Here is a 15,890-nt window from a genome sequence, read left to right as displayed (position 1 = left end):
TAAAGAGGAAAAACCGAACCCTGATGGGGTTAAAAGCACATTCTCATAACGGAAGACTGAAAAGACCTTTGATAAGTAACATATAGATGCATGCGAGCGTAGTGAGCGAGCTTTGGGGGAAATTGCTCTTAGTCGCTTGAAATTAGGGGCGCGTTTAATGATGAGAGGAAAAGGGGACACTTATCAGGAAAGAAAAGGAGCATGTGTCAAAGTACAAAGGTGAAAATGGGGCACTTCTCACACCCTCAAAAAGAGGCACTCACCAGCGAAAAAAAAGTCAGTCATGAGAATAGGGAATGGGCATTTGTCGACGGATAATGGGCTCCCATAAGTTTCTGATAGGGGCAATTATAAAAGGTGAAAATGGGCATTTATGAAAAGGGGATAGGTCCCTTATTAGAAACGAAAAGGGGCACGTATCATTGTTAAAAGAAAAATTATCAGAGGTGAAAAGAGGCACGTATCGCACATAAAAAGGGGCACTTATGTGAATGAAAAAGGGGCACTTATAATAAAGGAAAATGTTCATTAGGTGAAAGAAAATGATTCAATGGGCATTTATCGGAGGTGAAGGGGGCACTTATCTGAAATGAAAAAGAGTAACTTCTCGTACCTGAAAAGGGTCATTTACCAGAGAAAGGGCACTTATGAGAATGGAAAATGGACACTTATTGCAAAGAAAAATTGGAACTTGTCGAAAAAAAAGGGGCACACTACCAAATAAAAGTGCACTTATCAGAGTTGACAAGTTGAAGGGGCACTTTTACTAATTAATAGGGGCACTTGTCAAGGTAAAGAGGGCACTTTTCGGGTGCGTGAAAAAGTTGGGGGGGGGGGGGGCACTGTGCCCCCCGTGCCCCCCGGGAGGGCCGCCTATGCTTATATGTGTAATCAAAATATAAAAAAGGTATATCTATCATTTATTTTCTCTTTACTTTTTCCTAACTTGCTTTTCAAAGTTTTGGTCTAGGGTTTTGGTTGCGATCGAATAGCGATTAGGTTTATGGTAAAAGCTAGGATGGTGTGGCAATTTTCGCAGAAGCATATATGTGTCGAAATTTACCCTTTTCATGCTTGTCGACTTTTGATATATTTAGTTTAGTTTTTTAGGATAATATTTTTTTGGACAAATATCTAACTAAAAAAATAGCAATTGATCTGTTCCTTTATTATTTGCAATATACATTGATCGCGCTTTGATTCGTCTTTGTTTTCCCGCTTCTTTGACGGTGAAAAGCGGGGATCGAGATTCGATACACGTCCCCATGTTACACCCACCCATCCTCTGTGGCACCGTACCTGACGACAGGCACCGGCAATTTCTATACAAAGCCTTTGCCGCGAATTCGATCGAACAGCTGATTCCCCTTTCCGGTAGTAGGTCAGTCGTTCTCCAGCCAATCACTGAATCGAACGTGCATAAGCCCCTCCTCCACGTAACTTCCCTCCTTCTCGGTCACTAGGTTTTTTAGTCTTCATTCATTCGTTTTGATTCGAATCAATCCATAATTTTCTTTAAATATATTCCATTAGGTGATAAATACAAATTATATGATTTCTTAAATATCAGAAATTTATCAAAAGTCTGATTATTTATATTTTATTGTCAAATTATGATATACAGAAATAACAGAATCAATACTAAAGTGATTTACCTATATACAGAGCTGAAATTAAACTAGCCCTTCATAGTATGCGTAAGTGAATGATCCTGAGTACGATACAAATCAGTCGAACTAAACTCGTTTTTTTCTCAATTTTGAGCCAAATGTTCAAAGATTGCATTGGTTTATAGAATATTGATATATTTTTCTTTGATTCAACCTTGAAATCATTACCTTGTACAGCTCATTTTACGCGTTTTTGTGTAAAACATCGTATGTCGTTTGGATATTCGCGGTAAGACTAAACTCCCGCCAGTGAGTACTTCGGTCACTGGACGATCTCTTACGCGCCGACTGCTGTGTATGTTTGGGTAGCTCTCCCGCTATACAGCTAGCTTTCGCGGGGAATGACGGATTGAGCAGTAGAACTTGCCGAGTAGTGCTGGAGAAGGTTCGTATTATAACTAGAATTTCTCATCGATTCTGTCAAAAAATCATATTTTATGGTTCTTTACAAACTCGAAAGATATCTCTAAAAGTGTTCATGAGATTTAGTATCATAAAAATGATTAAAAGGGCAAATATTCGACGTAAAGATGTAAGGCGAATTTCGGGCGGGAGAGGAACAAGAAGTGGGTTTCGGGCTGCCTTTGTTGATCCTCGATCTGGTCGGAATCGAAATTTAGAGCAAACTGTCCAGTGTTTTTATTTTCGGATTTCAGAAATTCTTACTCTGCTGTCAGATTATATAGTGTCTTCCCAAACCTTTTAAATGAATCAAAATCTCAATTTTCTTTTCAATGCACCAATTCCTTTGTTTTAAGCACGGTTGTATTGTCTGCTCTTATTTCACAAATTGACCCAGCTGGAAGATTCCAAAGACAATTTCGCGTTCAGCAGAAGATCATCTAGCCTACTACTAGAACTGTGTGAGAAAGCTGTGAAAGACAGGACAAGGCAAGGAAATATGTCTCGGAGGAGGTATGTGAATTATTTGTTTTAGGCCTGACTTGCTAAAAAAGTAAAATGCTAGCACTTTCTTTACTCTTTAGCAGACAGGCTTTAACTTTTAAGTTTAACAAAAATATAAAACATGTCACGTGTTGGAAACTTGGAGTTATAATGAACGAAGTAACTTTAGATTCTAGATCCACTTAGTTAAATCTCCATTCCCGGTCTTTGAGACACATGAGTCATGACAGATACGAACACAGACACAGCGTTGTCTTATTACATTTAGGATTTTTTGCTTAGGTTAGCCGTGTTTCAGTCGTATTAATTATTTAACCAATTTAGACCTAAGTCAAGCCCAAGGTTCAGCAATACTCTGGTATCAGCTCAGACTTGACCCATTTTTCTAGCAATTTTTTTTCTTCAATTATTTTCATTTTTCAGGTATTGAATCGATAACATACAATTTCTCTAATTTTCTTTTATTAGTGGTCGTTTACAATCAAGACAGGACAATCAGCCGTTATCAGAGTGCATTTCAGACGAAAATAATCTTCCAATGTGTACAAGAAAGAGGAAAACAAGAGAACAGGACACGGTAGGTATCCTCTATTCAGGCCTGATAAAAATCTGATTTAAATCTGTTTCCTGATTAATTTTTTTTCCGATTTTATCCTGATTTGTACCTTATTTTCTCTATTCGTTCCTATTTTTCCCTTTAATTACTCAAAAGGGGGGGGGGGGGGGGGGAATGTTGCCATTTTTTCCCGGGAATCCTCTTTTTTTTCTTTTTACTCAAGAGGGGCGTGGTTGAGGTTAAAGACTAACTTGAAGACCAACTTTAGCAAGATTTGGGTAAAAAAGCTTACACATTGCTTTTTTGTTCATTTGATTTGTCATCATTCTAGACTGGTGTATCAAAAGCTGAGGAAGTTCAAAGGAGAAGACAGCAATTTACGATAGAGGTAAGTCTAGGTGCAACTCCTTTTTTTTAATGCATATCTTTACAGAGTACAAAGAGTACAAAATGTTATCGGGGATCAAATGAAGATCACATTTTTTCAAATTGGTAAACATTTTTTAATGAGGTCAGTGGCTACATCATGATACCTGTAACTGCTACATGAAATAGTTTGAACATTTGACAGTTATCGTTAAAACGTCTAGGAAGGGGAAAAAAATTATTTAGAATTTTAATACCGGTAGTTCAAATATTTCTCAATTAATTTACCAACTTATTACCATTTTGAAAATGTATGTTGGGAGACCACAGTAAAGCAGAAAATAGCTGAAAAATGTATGTGTGTGATATTTTATTGTAGACTTCAACAAAATTATGTTCAGTTGTTTTCGAGATTCAAGAAAACTTAACGAATTAGATGTTCCAAAATATATTGTGTTTAACGAACCAGTAGTCTAAATCTATGAGTACAGTTAATTATTTCACACACGCATGAGTCAAATTTTTCTGAAGTCAAATCAATTTAGGACCTTACTATGCAAAAACTGTTATTTACACTTCCAAAGTCATATTTTGCAGGAGTTATACAATTTTTAAAATTGTTTAATTGATCTATTCATTTATTTTTTATTTTCATTTTTTTTAATTTGTATATCATTATTATTATTTTTATTATTATTATTATTACTATTTATTTTTTTGTGGGGGGGGGGGGGGGGGGGTCTCCAACGGATTCAACTTATGCAGAGTTATTTGTAATTACTAGTTTATGGTGCTTCATTTCCTCTGGTATTTTTTTGTCCTCGCCATTCATAATGTGAAGTGTCTCCAATTCTACCCTATCCCTTGCCCCTCTCCTATTTTTTTTCCAATCTCTATGTTGTAAAATACTTTTGTTGGGTCTCTTAGAATTATAACTGAATCCCAAAAGGTTAATCATATTCGCTATTCATGGGATGGCTTTCTAAACATGATATTTTACATCACTAGAAGATTGGCTACAGATAGTTTGGGCAGAGGTCATGGGTCAAATTTTTGTCACAAAAACATAAGAAGAAAAGGCAAAACAACCAGATTGTAATTATGATTACTTTTTATTTTTAAAATTTTGTTTAGGGATTTGCACCTTTTCAAATTCTCAACATACCGGTAACCCCTTCCATCAACCACTACTTTTAATACACAAATAAGGCAAACAATTTTGATCGATCTAGTTCTCATAGGCTAACTCTACCTCCAGTTTCTGCTAAATCCAAGTTGCTCTAAGTCCAAGTTCTGAATTGGTACGGATCTGTTTCACACAGACCAAGATAATCTACATGTAGATATATCTCCATGTACCTTTTTGAACAGTATACAAGCCCTGTCTGTTGACATTTATTCAATGATTACAGGTTAATGAACTAGTTTGGTTATATAATCTGCCTCCCTTGGAGCTGTAATTGTGTCTTGGCACTTTGAAAACTTTCCATTCATCACAAGACAAAAGGCTCTGTTAAATTCAATGAATGAGAGGCTGGCTTTATCACATGTTTTTCTGAGGCCTGAAACAAGCACAGACACCAGTTCATTATTGTTAGTGTGTGTGTGAGAACCAGCATCAGCTGGGCTGGGTCAAGTACAATCTTAGGGACTGCCTCTGAATGGGTGAGTGAATTGAGGACAAAAGAGGTGATATCGAAAGATAAACAATGTTCTGAAGATCATTGAGTCACCCTTGTCAACAAGCATAGTCAAGCATCGTCTGTTGCTCATGTATTCTAACTCTGAAACCAAGAGGTACATGACTACATGTAAAGAAAATGTTTCATTTAGCAGATACCTGATCTAACTTATATCTTTGATGATATTTCTTGTAGAACCGATGGGTACCAATCTCTGAGTCATCGTCAATAGAAACATCTCTTCTAGTTCCAATGCAAACCAAGGAACCATCAACTCCTTCAGAAGAACTAATGGACACTGGTAAATATATAGTATTATTATTATTATTAGGTTATTATTATTTATTCGGCAAAACAAAGTGTATACGAAGGAATTACATAGAAGAACAAATCATACAAAACAAAGGATGAAATCATTTATGTCTTCTTTCCCCTTATCTACTTATAAATATTATATAGATTTCTATGCAACAGTTTTAATGTTGAAGGATGTTAATGATTGCTGATGTTTATGATTATTTTGTCCTCTCTGAAGATATAAGATCTGAAACATTAAAAAAATGTTAGACAACTAATGACATTTGCAGATTGTTCCATAAAAGTGTCATTGATAGATCAATGGGACATGGAATACCTTAACTGAAACAATAACATGATGCAATATACATAATGAATGCTTACGATAATAATGTTTGATTCTTGAACATCTGGTAAATCTTTAACATCTTAAATCAATGCTGCTTGTACATCTTGTTCTCTTTTCAGCCAATTGGGTCACATTCCGAAACCTGTTTCCAGCCCATGTATCAGACCGAGCTTCACCCGTCCCCCTGCTACACTGGGATGATCTTCCAGAAGTATGGACCATAATGACGAGGAAGGAGGCCCTCTGTCCAAGGAAGCATGATTGTCTAAAGAGTCATCCATCGCTGGGAGAGAGAATGAGAGCTATCCTTCTAGATTGGCTTATTGAAGTAAGTCCATCCATCAAATTATTTAACTTATGTTTTTTGGACAAAAATGAAAGAAAAATATTGATAATTTAAAATGAAGTTCTGTTCATTTTTCTTCACAAGTGTTATAATTGGTGCCCCTAATACTGTATTTTTATTAGTGCTATTGAGACTATAATAAATATAATTTGTGTGTATAAAATATATGAATTGAAACAACATCGTGCATATAGCCAACTTGGCGGGTGACTATACTGAGGAGTTTCCTTGGTTTATTGTTACCTGTGGGCCTTAATGTGTGAAAGTCATGGCATATAAGTAGAGGGCCGGCCAATCAATAGAATAAACTTGGCAAACCATTGTATATCCGTCAATTCTTCTGTTTGTCAAAGCTGCCCCCATTCAATCAATAAGATGCAGCTTAGGCTTTTCTCATTTTACATGTTCAGTGTGCAATACAATGGTGTACCACACTGCAATTGACTGAACAGTCCCAAGTTTAAACGTGTAGATTCATGGTAAAGAGCTTACTTCAAATGAATTGTTCATCAAGGATACGAACTGTTAAAAACAGCCACATCAAATACATTCTCTGATATTCTGCTTCTGGCCAGCAACAGAATATATGACCAGTGCACAAGTCCTTTTATTCAAAATAAAAAAGGAGTGGGATATATGCTAAGAGCCAGCCAATATATCATTAAAAAAGAAAAAAAAAAAAAAAAAAAATCATTTTAGGAACAGCAAATTTGTCTACCTTATTTCCCACTCCCCCCCACCCCTCCCCCCTCCATGTATAAATTTTGTATCTGGATAAAACATAGAGGAGGGGGAATAAAACTACCAGGAAAATATTTTTTTCCAATACGTATTGTTATAGTGCATATTTCATATACTTATTCTCTTATTTTTCTTGATTGTTTTCATTCAGGTGTGTGAAGTTTATAGGTTACACAGAGAGTCATTTTATCTAGCAGCAGACTTTGTAGATAGGTATCTAGCAGCCAAAGAAAACGTTCCAAAGACGAAGCTTCAGCTCATTGGTATCACATCATTATTCGTTGCTGCAAAGTTAGAAGTGAGTATTCTTCATTTGTCTGGATTGTGACTTGCCTAGGACATTGATTTTGTTATATTTTTCTTTTTTTACATAGGGTGTCTTCAATGCGCATGAATAATAATAATATTCAATATATGAAAAGTTTTTTTGTTCGTTTAGTTTTTGTAATTTTGGTCTCTATTAGGTGAAGTCTTATTGCATAAAAGTTACCATTGGTGGTAACTTTACCATCAATGGTAACTTCCATGGAAACCTTGATTTTGATTGGCTGTTGAGCCCTGTTTCCATGGTAGTTACCAATGATGGCAACATTACCATCAATGGTAAGTTTTATGCAACGGGCCCTGATTCATCAATAGTGGGTGAGATAAAGTGATGGGCATTCATTGTATTGTGCAGTTCTTTTCATGCAAATTTTATTTTTCTCATTTATTCATCAGGAAATCTACCCGCCCAAGCTGCATGAATTTGCCTATGTAACGGACGGAGCATGCACAGATGATCAGATCCTAGATCAAGAACTCATCATGTTGATGGTAAGAAGAGCAACAGGCAGGAGATGGACTTATATAGTCACAAACTTGATATTAACTTGGACTGATCTAGAGATCATATCATTTCTTTGAGTGGAGAAATTTTACAGACATAGACTTACATAATACTGATAAAGCATCATTGATTGGATATCTCAATTGATGTTCAAACCATGGAAACAAGGTGTAAAATCACCAATTCAAACATAATACGGATGATCATGACATCGGTAAATCTGAAAATGAAGAATATTCATGAAGGACACCATATGATAGATTTGTCCAATGGAATAGATGGAACTTGTTTGTACTATGTAACCTTCAGAGCTAATGGACGAAAAGTATTATAACTTCATCTTCACCCGTTATCTTAATACATCTAGATGCACCAAGAAAATTCATCAAATCTGTGACTGGAAAACATTTACCAGATACGCACATCTTTTTTTTTCCAAGCTTTCATATAAAACTCTTTTATTTTGGACCTTGATGGCATTGGTAAATCTTTTCTCTTCTTATAGACGCTGAACTGGGACTTGACACCAATCACTGTCAACACCTGGCTGAATGCTTTCATGCAGATCTGTAATGCTGAGGAGATAGCCCATAGAAAGACCAACTTTCACTTCCCTTCATACTCATCGACTGAGTTTGTTCAAGTAGCACAGGTAGGCACAGATGCCCTTCAATCATGGCACTAGTTAGATTAGTTATTAATGTGAAAAGACAAGTGAAATTTTTATGCTTGCAAAAATATACCAGAGATATCTTTTCTACAGTTCATTCAGAGACAATATATTTACTCCTACCCAAAATCATTAATTGCTACTGTAACAGTGTAAAAATTTAAAAACAGTTGTTATAATCTCTGTTATGTAATTACTATACCTGGGTAAAGAGAGACCTCTATAGATGAAATACCTTGTCAAAATACACAAGTACTGGCTCATGATTCAAAAGTCTTTAAACAATCCAACCACTTTATAGTTTATACCAAACTAGTTTGACTCATGAAATGGACATTCCTCCCCTTAGAAAGGGGAACAAGGTAGGAGTTAGCTGTGGAATCTTCCTAAGGATAGAAGTACCTTACAGACTCTCTTAATGACAGTAGGGGCTGGTTATCAGGGATTTAAAACATTGGAAATCTTAATAGCGCGAACTGCTTGTCAGTGCTTCAGTTGAGACAGATATCTGTATATCATGTGTGTGGATCTGCTTTCTAACATAATATAGTACATTTAGGCATCATTTCTGAGTGTTCTATTATAAAGAATTGTTGATCCTTCTTTTCCTTTAGCTTCTGGATGTATGTACCCTAGATATCGGTTCGATGGACTTTGACTACAGTATCCTAGCAGCATCTGCTCTCTATCATGTAACCAATGAAGAGGTCACATTGAGTGTAACAGGTGAGTTAAAAGATGCAACGATTACCATAAACATGCCCGACACCTACCTATACCAGCTTAAAGTCCTCTTGCACATAAAGGGCTCCAACATGGTCAAGTCCTTTTTTTCTGCTCATATATTTAGATTTTCAAACCCCATGTTCTCCTTATTCCCATATTATCTACCCACCCCATTACAAAGTATTGAATCTTCTAGCTCAGTTTGGCTAATGGAAGTCCAGACTAGAAAAATATGATAATTGTGATACAAACAACTAGAGGTAACCTTAGCCCTAGAGGGGGTTTCAGTAGAAGAGACACTTAAATAGCATATTGCAGGGTTGCAGCAGCATTGAGTGGACACAGGACCATATAATTTTACTTAAATCACTGATGAGGCTAGCCTCATTTTGCAATAGTTTGAAAACAAGTTCATATATTAATACAGTATATACATGTCAAAATGCTTCCTTATATTCTAAGTCATGTGTTTTTCCCTTTTCTTACTTTCTTGTAGGATTGAAGTGGGATGACATAGCAGCATGTGTCCAGTGGATGTCAACATTTGCCATGACGATCCGTGAAGTGGGCGTGGCTCAGCTCAAGAACTTCAAGAATATCTATGCAGGAGATGCACACAACATTCAGACACACTGCTCAAGTCTAGAATTATTGGTGAGTTGATTTCTTATAATAATAATAATAATCCACCCAATACTTTGTTTCTCAACCCAGTTCATATCATTACCCCGGTCATCAGATTTAGGCTTACTTGCACACAATGTGTGCTCATTCTCCACTCCCTGGCGAGCATTCCGGCCAATCGCCATTTTACAAGCGCCACTTGCTCATGCAACCACATTAACTTTCGCATCCTACCGGGTACCCGTTAAACACCTGGGTGGAAAGTGGAAAATGTAGATTAACGTCTTGCTCAAGGACATTTGTACCGTGGCGGGACTTGAACCCCGTACCTTGTCATCCTTTGTCATGAGCTTCTTCTCAATGCTCTTGATTCATCTTTTCTTTAGATGCTCTCTCATTTACCCAAACCTTTACGCAAAATATAAACGTAATCTTTTACATTGCTCTAAACTTATCTTTATGTTTAGGATGATTTTAAAGACAGTGCCAAAAGGTGCTCTTGATATATGCATTTCACAGTGAATAAGTTTGCAAAATTATGTCTGAACTACGTCTCATGTGTAGAGTTCAAAGGTCAGTGTCGGCGAGTAAGGTCGCTTTTTCATCTCGCTAAAGAAATTCCAGCCACTGGAAAGGTTCTCTGAAATTCAGTCAGATGATATGCCTGATTAAACATGTGCATTTTGTTGTGAATCAGAGAACTCTACATTTGAATATTTTTCATGATCTTTGTACTTTCATGAGCATTAAAAAAGTGAATATATTACTGCTTATATTTGTGAGAAATCTGAACTATGCAATTATTAATGAATGGCTAGAGTTACAAATATTTACATACAGTAGAAAAAAACTCAAACTGGTGAAAATTAAAACAGCAATAATTAATAGTATTGCCTAAATTACTGTAGGAGAAAAATAAAATCATGAGTACAATAAGACCAAACTTCCAGATTCTACCTTGTCTCTGTTTTCAGTCATAGAGACAGAGTATACCAATATTTGGATGAGACGTTAATAACATTAGTATACAATGTATACTCAGACATGCAAAGAAGTAAGCATATGGAAGTTATTCTATTTTCATGCCATGGAATCATCCTGTATGTCTGTCCCTGATAGTGTAGCTATGTATTTACATCTACCATAACCATAACATTGTTATTTTATCATGCAGGATAAATCACATGAGAAACAAAGGCTGTTGAGAGAAGCATCTTGCTACAGCCCCGTACAGGTGCCTGGTGTCCTGACCCCTCCTCAGAGTGATAAGAAGACAAAGAAGGGTGTTCTATGATAGAGAAGGGATATGCCACCAGTCTTGGCCAGCCATATCAATGTATTAGCAGTAGGTAGTTTCTTTTTAATGAAGGGGTTTCCCCTTCCCATGATATTTCTTCTCTCTTAGATTTCAAAAGGGCTTTTCCTCTTTCAAGTCAGTTTATTGTAAGTAGTTAAGATATAGAATATTAATTAGGACTGTGATGGAGGTTTAGACTAGAGAAAACGTATATGTAGTGTCAGTATGACGAATATATCTTCTCAATAAAACACATTATCTTACTTTAAAAGTTTAGGGACATTAAAAAAACATATTAATTTGGAAGGGGGATCATATGTATTTTCACCCTCGTCAATTTGAACATAACATGTTTTCCCCTAATATGGAGACTTGCGTAAGTTATCCCATTTTGTCTTCCAATTTACTTGTCTTGCTGTAATTTTTTAGTGAAGTATGTTGTTCAAACTGTTTTTAATATCAAATTGTGAATACGAAGGCCATCCTTCCATAACAAAAAACCTAATTCCAAGCCTAATTAATATCAACATATCTTCTTTTAGATCAGGTCATGCAAAATTGTGATACTGCATAATTTTTGAAATACAGATTATACAACTAATTAAATGTTTTGTTCAGCCTTTAGGTTACAATAGGAATATAGTTTGACATTGTAGTTGAGAAATAGTTAGAAAGTTATCAATTCTTGTACATTTACAGAAATTTTAAAAGATGCAAAACAGGGTGTCTTGTGAATGTAGACTTGTACAGAAGGTTGTTTTTTTCTTCACTGAAATATGATGTAAATGAGTAAATCTGAGTGGTATAATGACATTTGTATTTATTCTGAGCTATTTATTTTAGACATATAAATATATTTGCCAGAAGATATTAAGATATTTGCTCACTGAAACTGATTCATATGATGTGCCTGTCACCAAAAACACCTAGGTTAGTTAGTTGCATATATGTTCATATTTCATTGAATCGTTGCAAATATGTACACTGTTATTTGAAAATTCTATTTTATATTTAGGTTCAGTGACATTTTTTAAAAACAATTTCAAGGATCTAGCCTGGTCTGATGGTGATAAGCACATTTATGAAAATTGGAATAGTTATGATATTAATTTACTCAAGGAGGAAAAGCCCTGTTGAATTTAGAGTTTGTATTGTGCCACATCTTTTTGGTAGCTCTTTTACCTGTGCGCATCAGAAATAGTTTGATTTCTTTGTTGTATTTATCATTCTCACATTGGATTTTGTTGTGGAGACACATGCAAGTTGTCATGGCAATGATTCTGTACAGATAATATATTTTATAGTTATGAGTAACCATATATTTTTGTTTGAATTGCCTGTATGATGTATTCATCCAAATGTACTCAAATAGGAATTATTTTCAATGCAATTATTAAGCCTTGGATATTTGTAAATTGTTGGGTGTTTTTTTGTTGCAATTTGTACTATTTTCTGAGTTTGAATCTAATAATGGTGCTTTGTTTATGAGATACAGTATCATTACAATTTACTCAGATGTTTATATTGAATTGAAATGGCGGACTATATATAACATGATTGTCATGATGAGTATTATAACCCATAGCGTTTGACTATCAAACCTTCAAGAACATGGCAAAAGACATTCTGCTGATATTTGTCTGACAAAGAATGACAATTGTTAGGAGTGAGTAATTTTTACCGATCCCTTTTAGTTTACTCCTACAAGGGCTGAATATATTCAATTTGTTCACTGATACCGTATATTGAAAAAAACAGTTATGTGTGCTTATATATTTCCTCATGGGAAAGTACTGTTGAAATGCCTCAGAATAGTAAAATAAAAAAATCTTATTTCATTACCACTTGCTGCATTATTATTCAAATACTTCTGTTTGATATTGGTATGTATGTGATTGGAAGACGACATAATGTATTTTAATGTCCCTCACCAGAAGTGGAATTACAGCTTCACTAAGCTCTATGATTATCACTGAATTAAGTAACTCTCAGTGTGGAAGTATAGTCTTAAGATGAGATTCTGATTTCATATAAGTCTGCCCATTTAGATTGATAACTAGCATATATTTCAGGTATTTTGGGTCTCAATTCAAGAACTTCTGTCTAGCTGTCTAAGAAAATGTTTGAATATTTGTTTATGTCAACTTGTTACATTCCTACATTTTGTAATATTATTCTAGCTCTCGTAAAGGTAACACCAGTGGGTATACTTTTCCCGTACTGAGTTCAAAACTACAATGTAGTGTAAGTAGCTAGGAGAATTTTAGCAGTTTTTAATGTCATCATTGAAGGAAGCAGTGTCTGTCTAATTGTTCTGTATCATAAATATTAATGTTTTGTTGATTTAGGATGCTTTTTGTGTGTGGTTAATTTGTTTGACAGTTGTATTGCTTCACTTTATTATTTTTTCTTGTTACAAAAACTCAGGGCACAATGCATGAAATTCAGCATTCGCTTACTCTGCAAAGATAATTGTTTGTCAGAACACAATGTTGTATTTCAGTTACCCAGTCAAGAGTCAGCTTTGTAAAATCTCTAAAAGTTTGTTCTGCAAATACCACCTGTATGTCATGTATGCACCTATTCATCCATTTACTGATGCAAAAATTTGTTATGAAAACTTGTCTTCCTTTTAATGTCCACAAAGCAGTTAGTAATAAGCTTTATTTTGCACATGACTTCCAAAGACTAGACACTAACAGGTGCAGAACAATTGGACCCCAAATTCCACAAGATAATTGCCAAATATTCAGCATTTCATTACTCTTTTTGTTATATATTTGTTACAGGTTTGTTTGTTGTTTTTCTTGTTCTATTTGATTACTTGTTTTCTCTCTAAATGGCCTTGGCATATTTTCTGAGGAAAAACAAAGGATCTAGAAAAAACACTTCATTCCTTTGCATATTTATCACATTCTGTTCAGAGTAGGACCAGATGTTTCTTTTCTTTCTGTTTTCTCTGTGTTTTTGTAATTTTGTTTGTTGATTCTCCAATTGTTTCATTTTGTATTCTGTTCAGTACAGATGATTATTTATTGTTTCTACGTCTCTATTTTGTTTCTATTTTGATTCTGTATAAAAGGCATTCTTCAGATTGTGATTTGTATATTTCACTTAATCTCCTTATTTCCTTTATACTGTACATGGTATGAATTGGGCAATTCTGTGTGTTTTTAAGTGAAGCAAATGAGATTTTAGATAATCATACTTCAATCCAATGAAATTTAAATTAATCCTTTTCAAATTGAGCTCAATTAACTTATTTCCAGTAATTATATCTTTGTTGTTGAAATATGTAATGCAATCACTATCAAGATCCATGTAAAGTTGAGGAAATTTGATATTTCCAACCTCTTTTCATTTTAACGTATCTGGTATTGATCTTTCTATATTAAGTTTGCTCTGATTTGTTCTTGCTCAGTCTTTGAAATTTTTATATATTGAATAAAGTGAATGATACCATTTTCAAGAGATGATGTTCATTTTGTATTTTTCAGTTTGGTCTTCAAGGTATAAAAGTACAATACATTAATGTCTAGTATTGAACTGGTATACGTAGGGGGTGGGGGGGGGGCAAGAACACATAGTTACGTATTGTCTTGAAGTGAGTGCTAAATATACGCTGGGCAATAACTTTACAAAATTATTTAAAGTTATTGTCATAAGAGCAGAAAACGATGGAGACAATGGAACTTTAAAATAAATCCTTTGGTCATCCAAATGAGAACCTAGCTGTTTGCATTGAGAATGTTGATCAATAGAGGAGGCACGTGATGTTGGAATTCGGAGGCAATAGAGAGAGTGTGTTTCGGGGAGGCGTATTGAATTGCTATCACTGTTTTTAATCATTCTAGGATTATTGATAGAATAACTTGAAACAAACAAACCGAGCAAATAAAACATCAAAACTATAACTGGCATATTAAACAGAAGACACCCTCCTGCCATTCTGTTTTGTTATGTTTTTCAGTAAATTCTACTACGAAGCCAGCCTTCCAATCCATTTTCATTGGTCATTTTGGCAGAAAAACCCATGAAGAGGCGGAATTATTTCAACTGAATGTATATTTGCATTGGGATTTGTACTTGAGTGTATAGTATTATTCTGAAGAAATAGTAAGTCTCCTTTAACACCAAGATCTAAAAATAGGGCCATTTTCTAGGGGTTTTCCAGAACAAAATCGTACCACATGCTTGGGATATATATATATATATATATATATATATATATACAAGTATATTTTTGTGTTGAAAAAATGCAATCCATGAGAATAATACCCCCCCCCCCCCCCATCCCCGATGAAGCCCTGCATAAGTAATATATGAGAGCAAGCAATTCAGTAAAGGTTGCAGAAAGTGAAGATGCTGATAGATAATTACAGGAATTCTTGATGTTTTCAATTACTTCAAATAAAGACTTTGAGCTGAGATGATAAATTGAGCTACATTTATAATGATCATGAAAGAATGATCAATATAGGAAGGAATAATTCTTCAATATCTACATGCATGTATACCATAGAGATATATACTACTTCTATGATGTATACATACTTTTGTTGTTTTTCAAGATGTTGGTTTGTTTAACATACCGTTCCTAAAAAAAATGGTTGTAATTAAAGGCGCAGGAGATTGATGACGCTCTTTTCACTATCCACCATCTTTTCAAGAAAATGTGAGTTTCTAAAACTCACATCTATGAGCTAGTTTTCGAAAGAGCTTCATCCATCTCCTGCGCCTAGCGGCAGTACCATTGGCGCCTCTTCTTGTTGGAGGATCAAAGGGGCGGAGCTTGATGTCGAGGCACATTATACTCTATAGTTGGAAATAT

General features: G+C 35.0%; 1 protein-coding gene across 1 annotated transcript; it reads left to right on the top strand.

The window, feature by feature from the left end:
• The first annotated feature begins 1,690 nt into the window (after positions 1-1,690).
• On the top strand, positions 1,691-14,528 carry LOC579860 (G1/S-specific cyclin-E). The gene is made up of 12 exons (XM_030975217.1): positions 1,691-2,055; positions 2,470-2,585; positions 3,045-3,153; positions 3,464-3,520; positions 5,376-5,481; positions 5,946-6,154; positions 7,065-7,211; positions 7,634-7,729; positions 8,248-8,394; positions 9,027-9,138; positions 9,635-9,792; positions 10,937-14,528. Exons 2-12 carry the CDS (start codon positions 2,572-2,574, stop codon positions 11,054-11,056), a joined length of 1,275 nt encoding a protein of 424 aa, XP_030831077.1. The 5' UTR covers positions 1,691-2,055; positions 2,470-2,571; the 3' UTR covers positions 11,057-14,528.
• Positions 14,529-15,890: the final 1,362 nt, after the last annotated feature.

This window comes from Strongylocentrotus purpuratus, unplaced genomic scaffold (genome assembly GCF_000002235.5).
Source record: "Strongylocentrotus purpuratus isolate Spur 01 unplaced genomic scaffold, Spur_5.0 spur5_scaffold_8, whole genome shotgun sequence".
Classification (NCBI taxonomy): domain Eukaryota; kingdom Metazoa; phylum Echinodermata; class Echinoidea; order Camarodonta; family Strongylocentrotidae; genus Strongylocentrotus; species Strongylocentrotus purpuratus.
The sequence above is the reverse complement of the archived record's forward strand: the minus strand, read 5'-3'. Positions and strand labels throughout refer to the sequence as shown.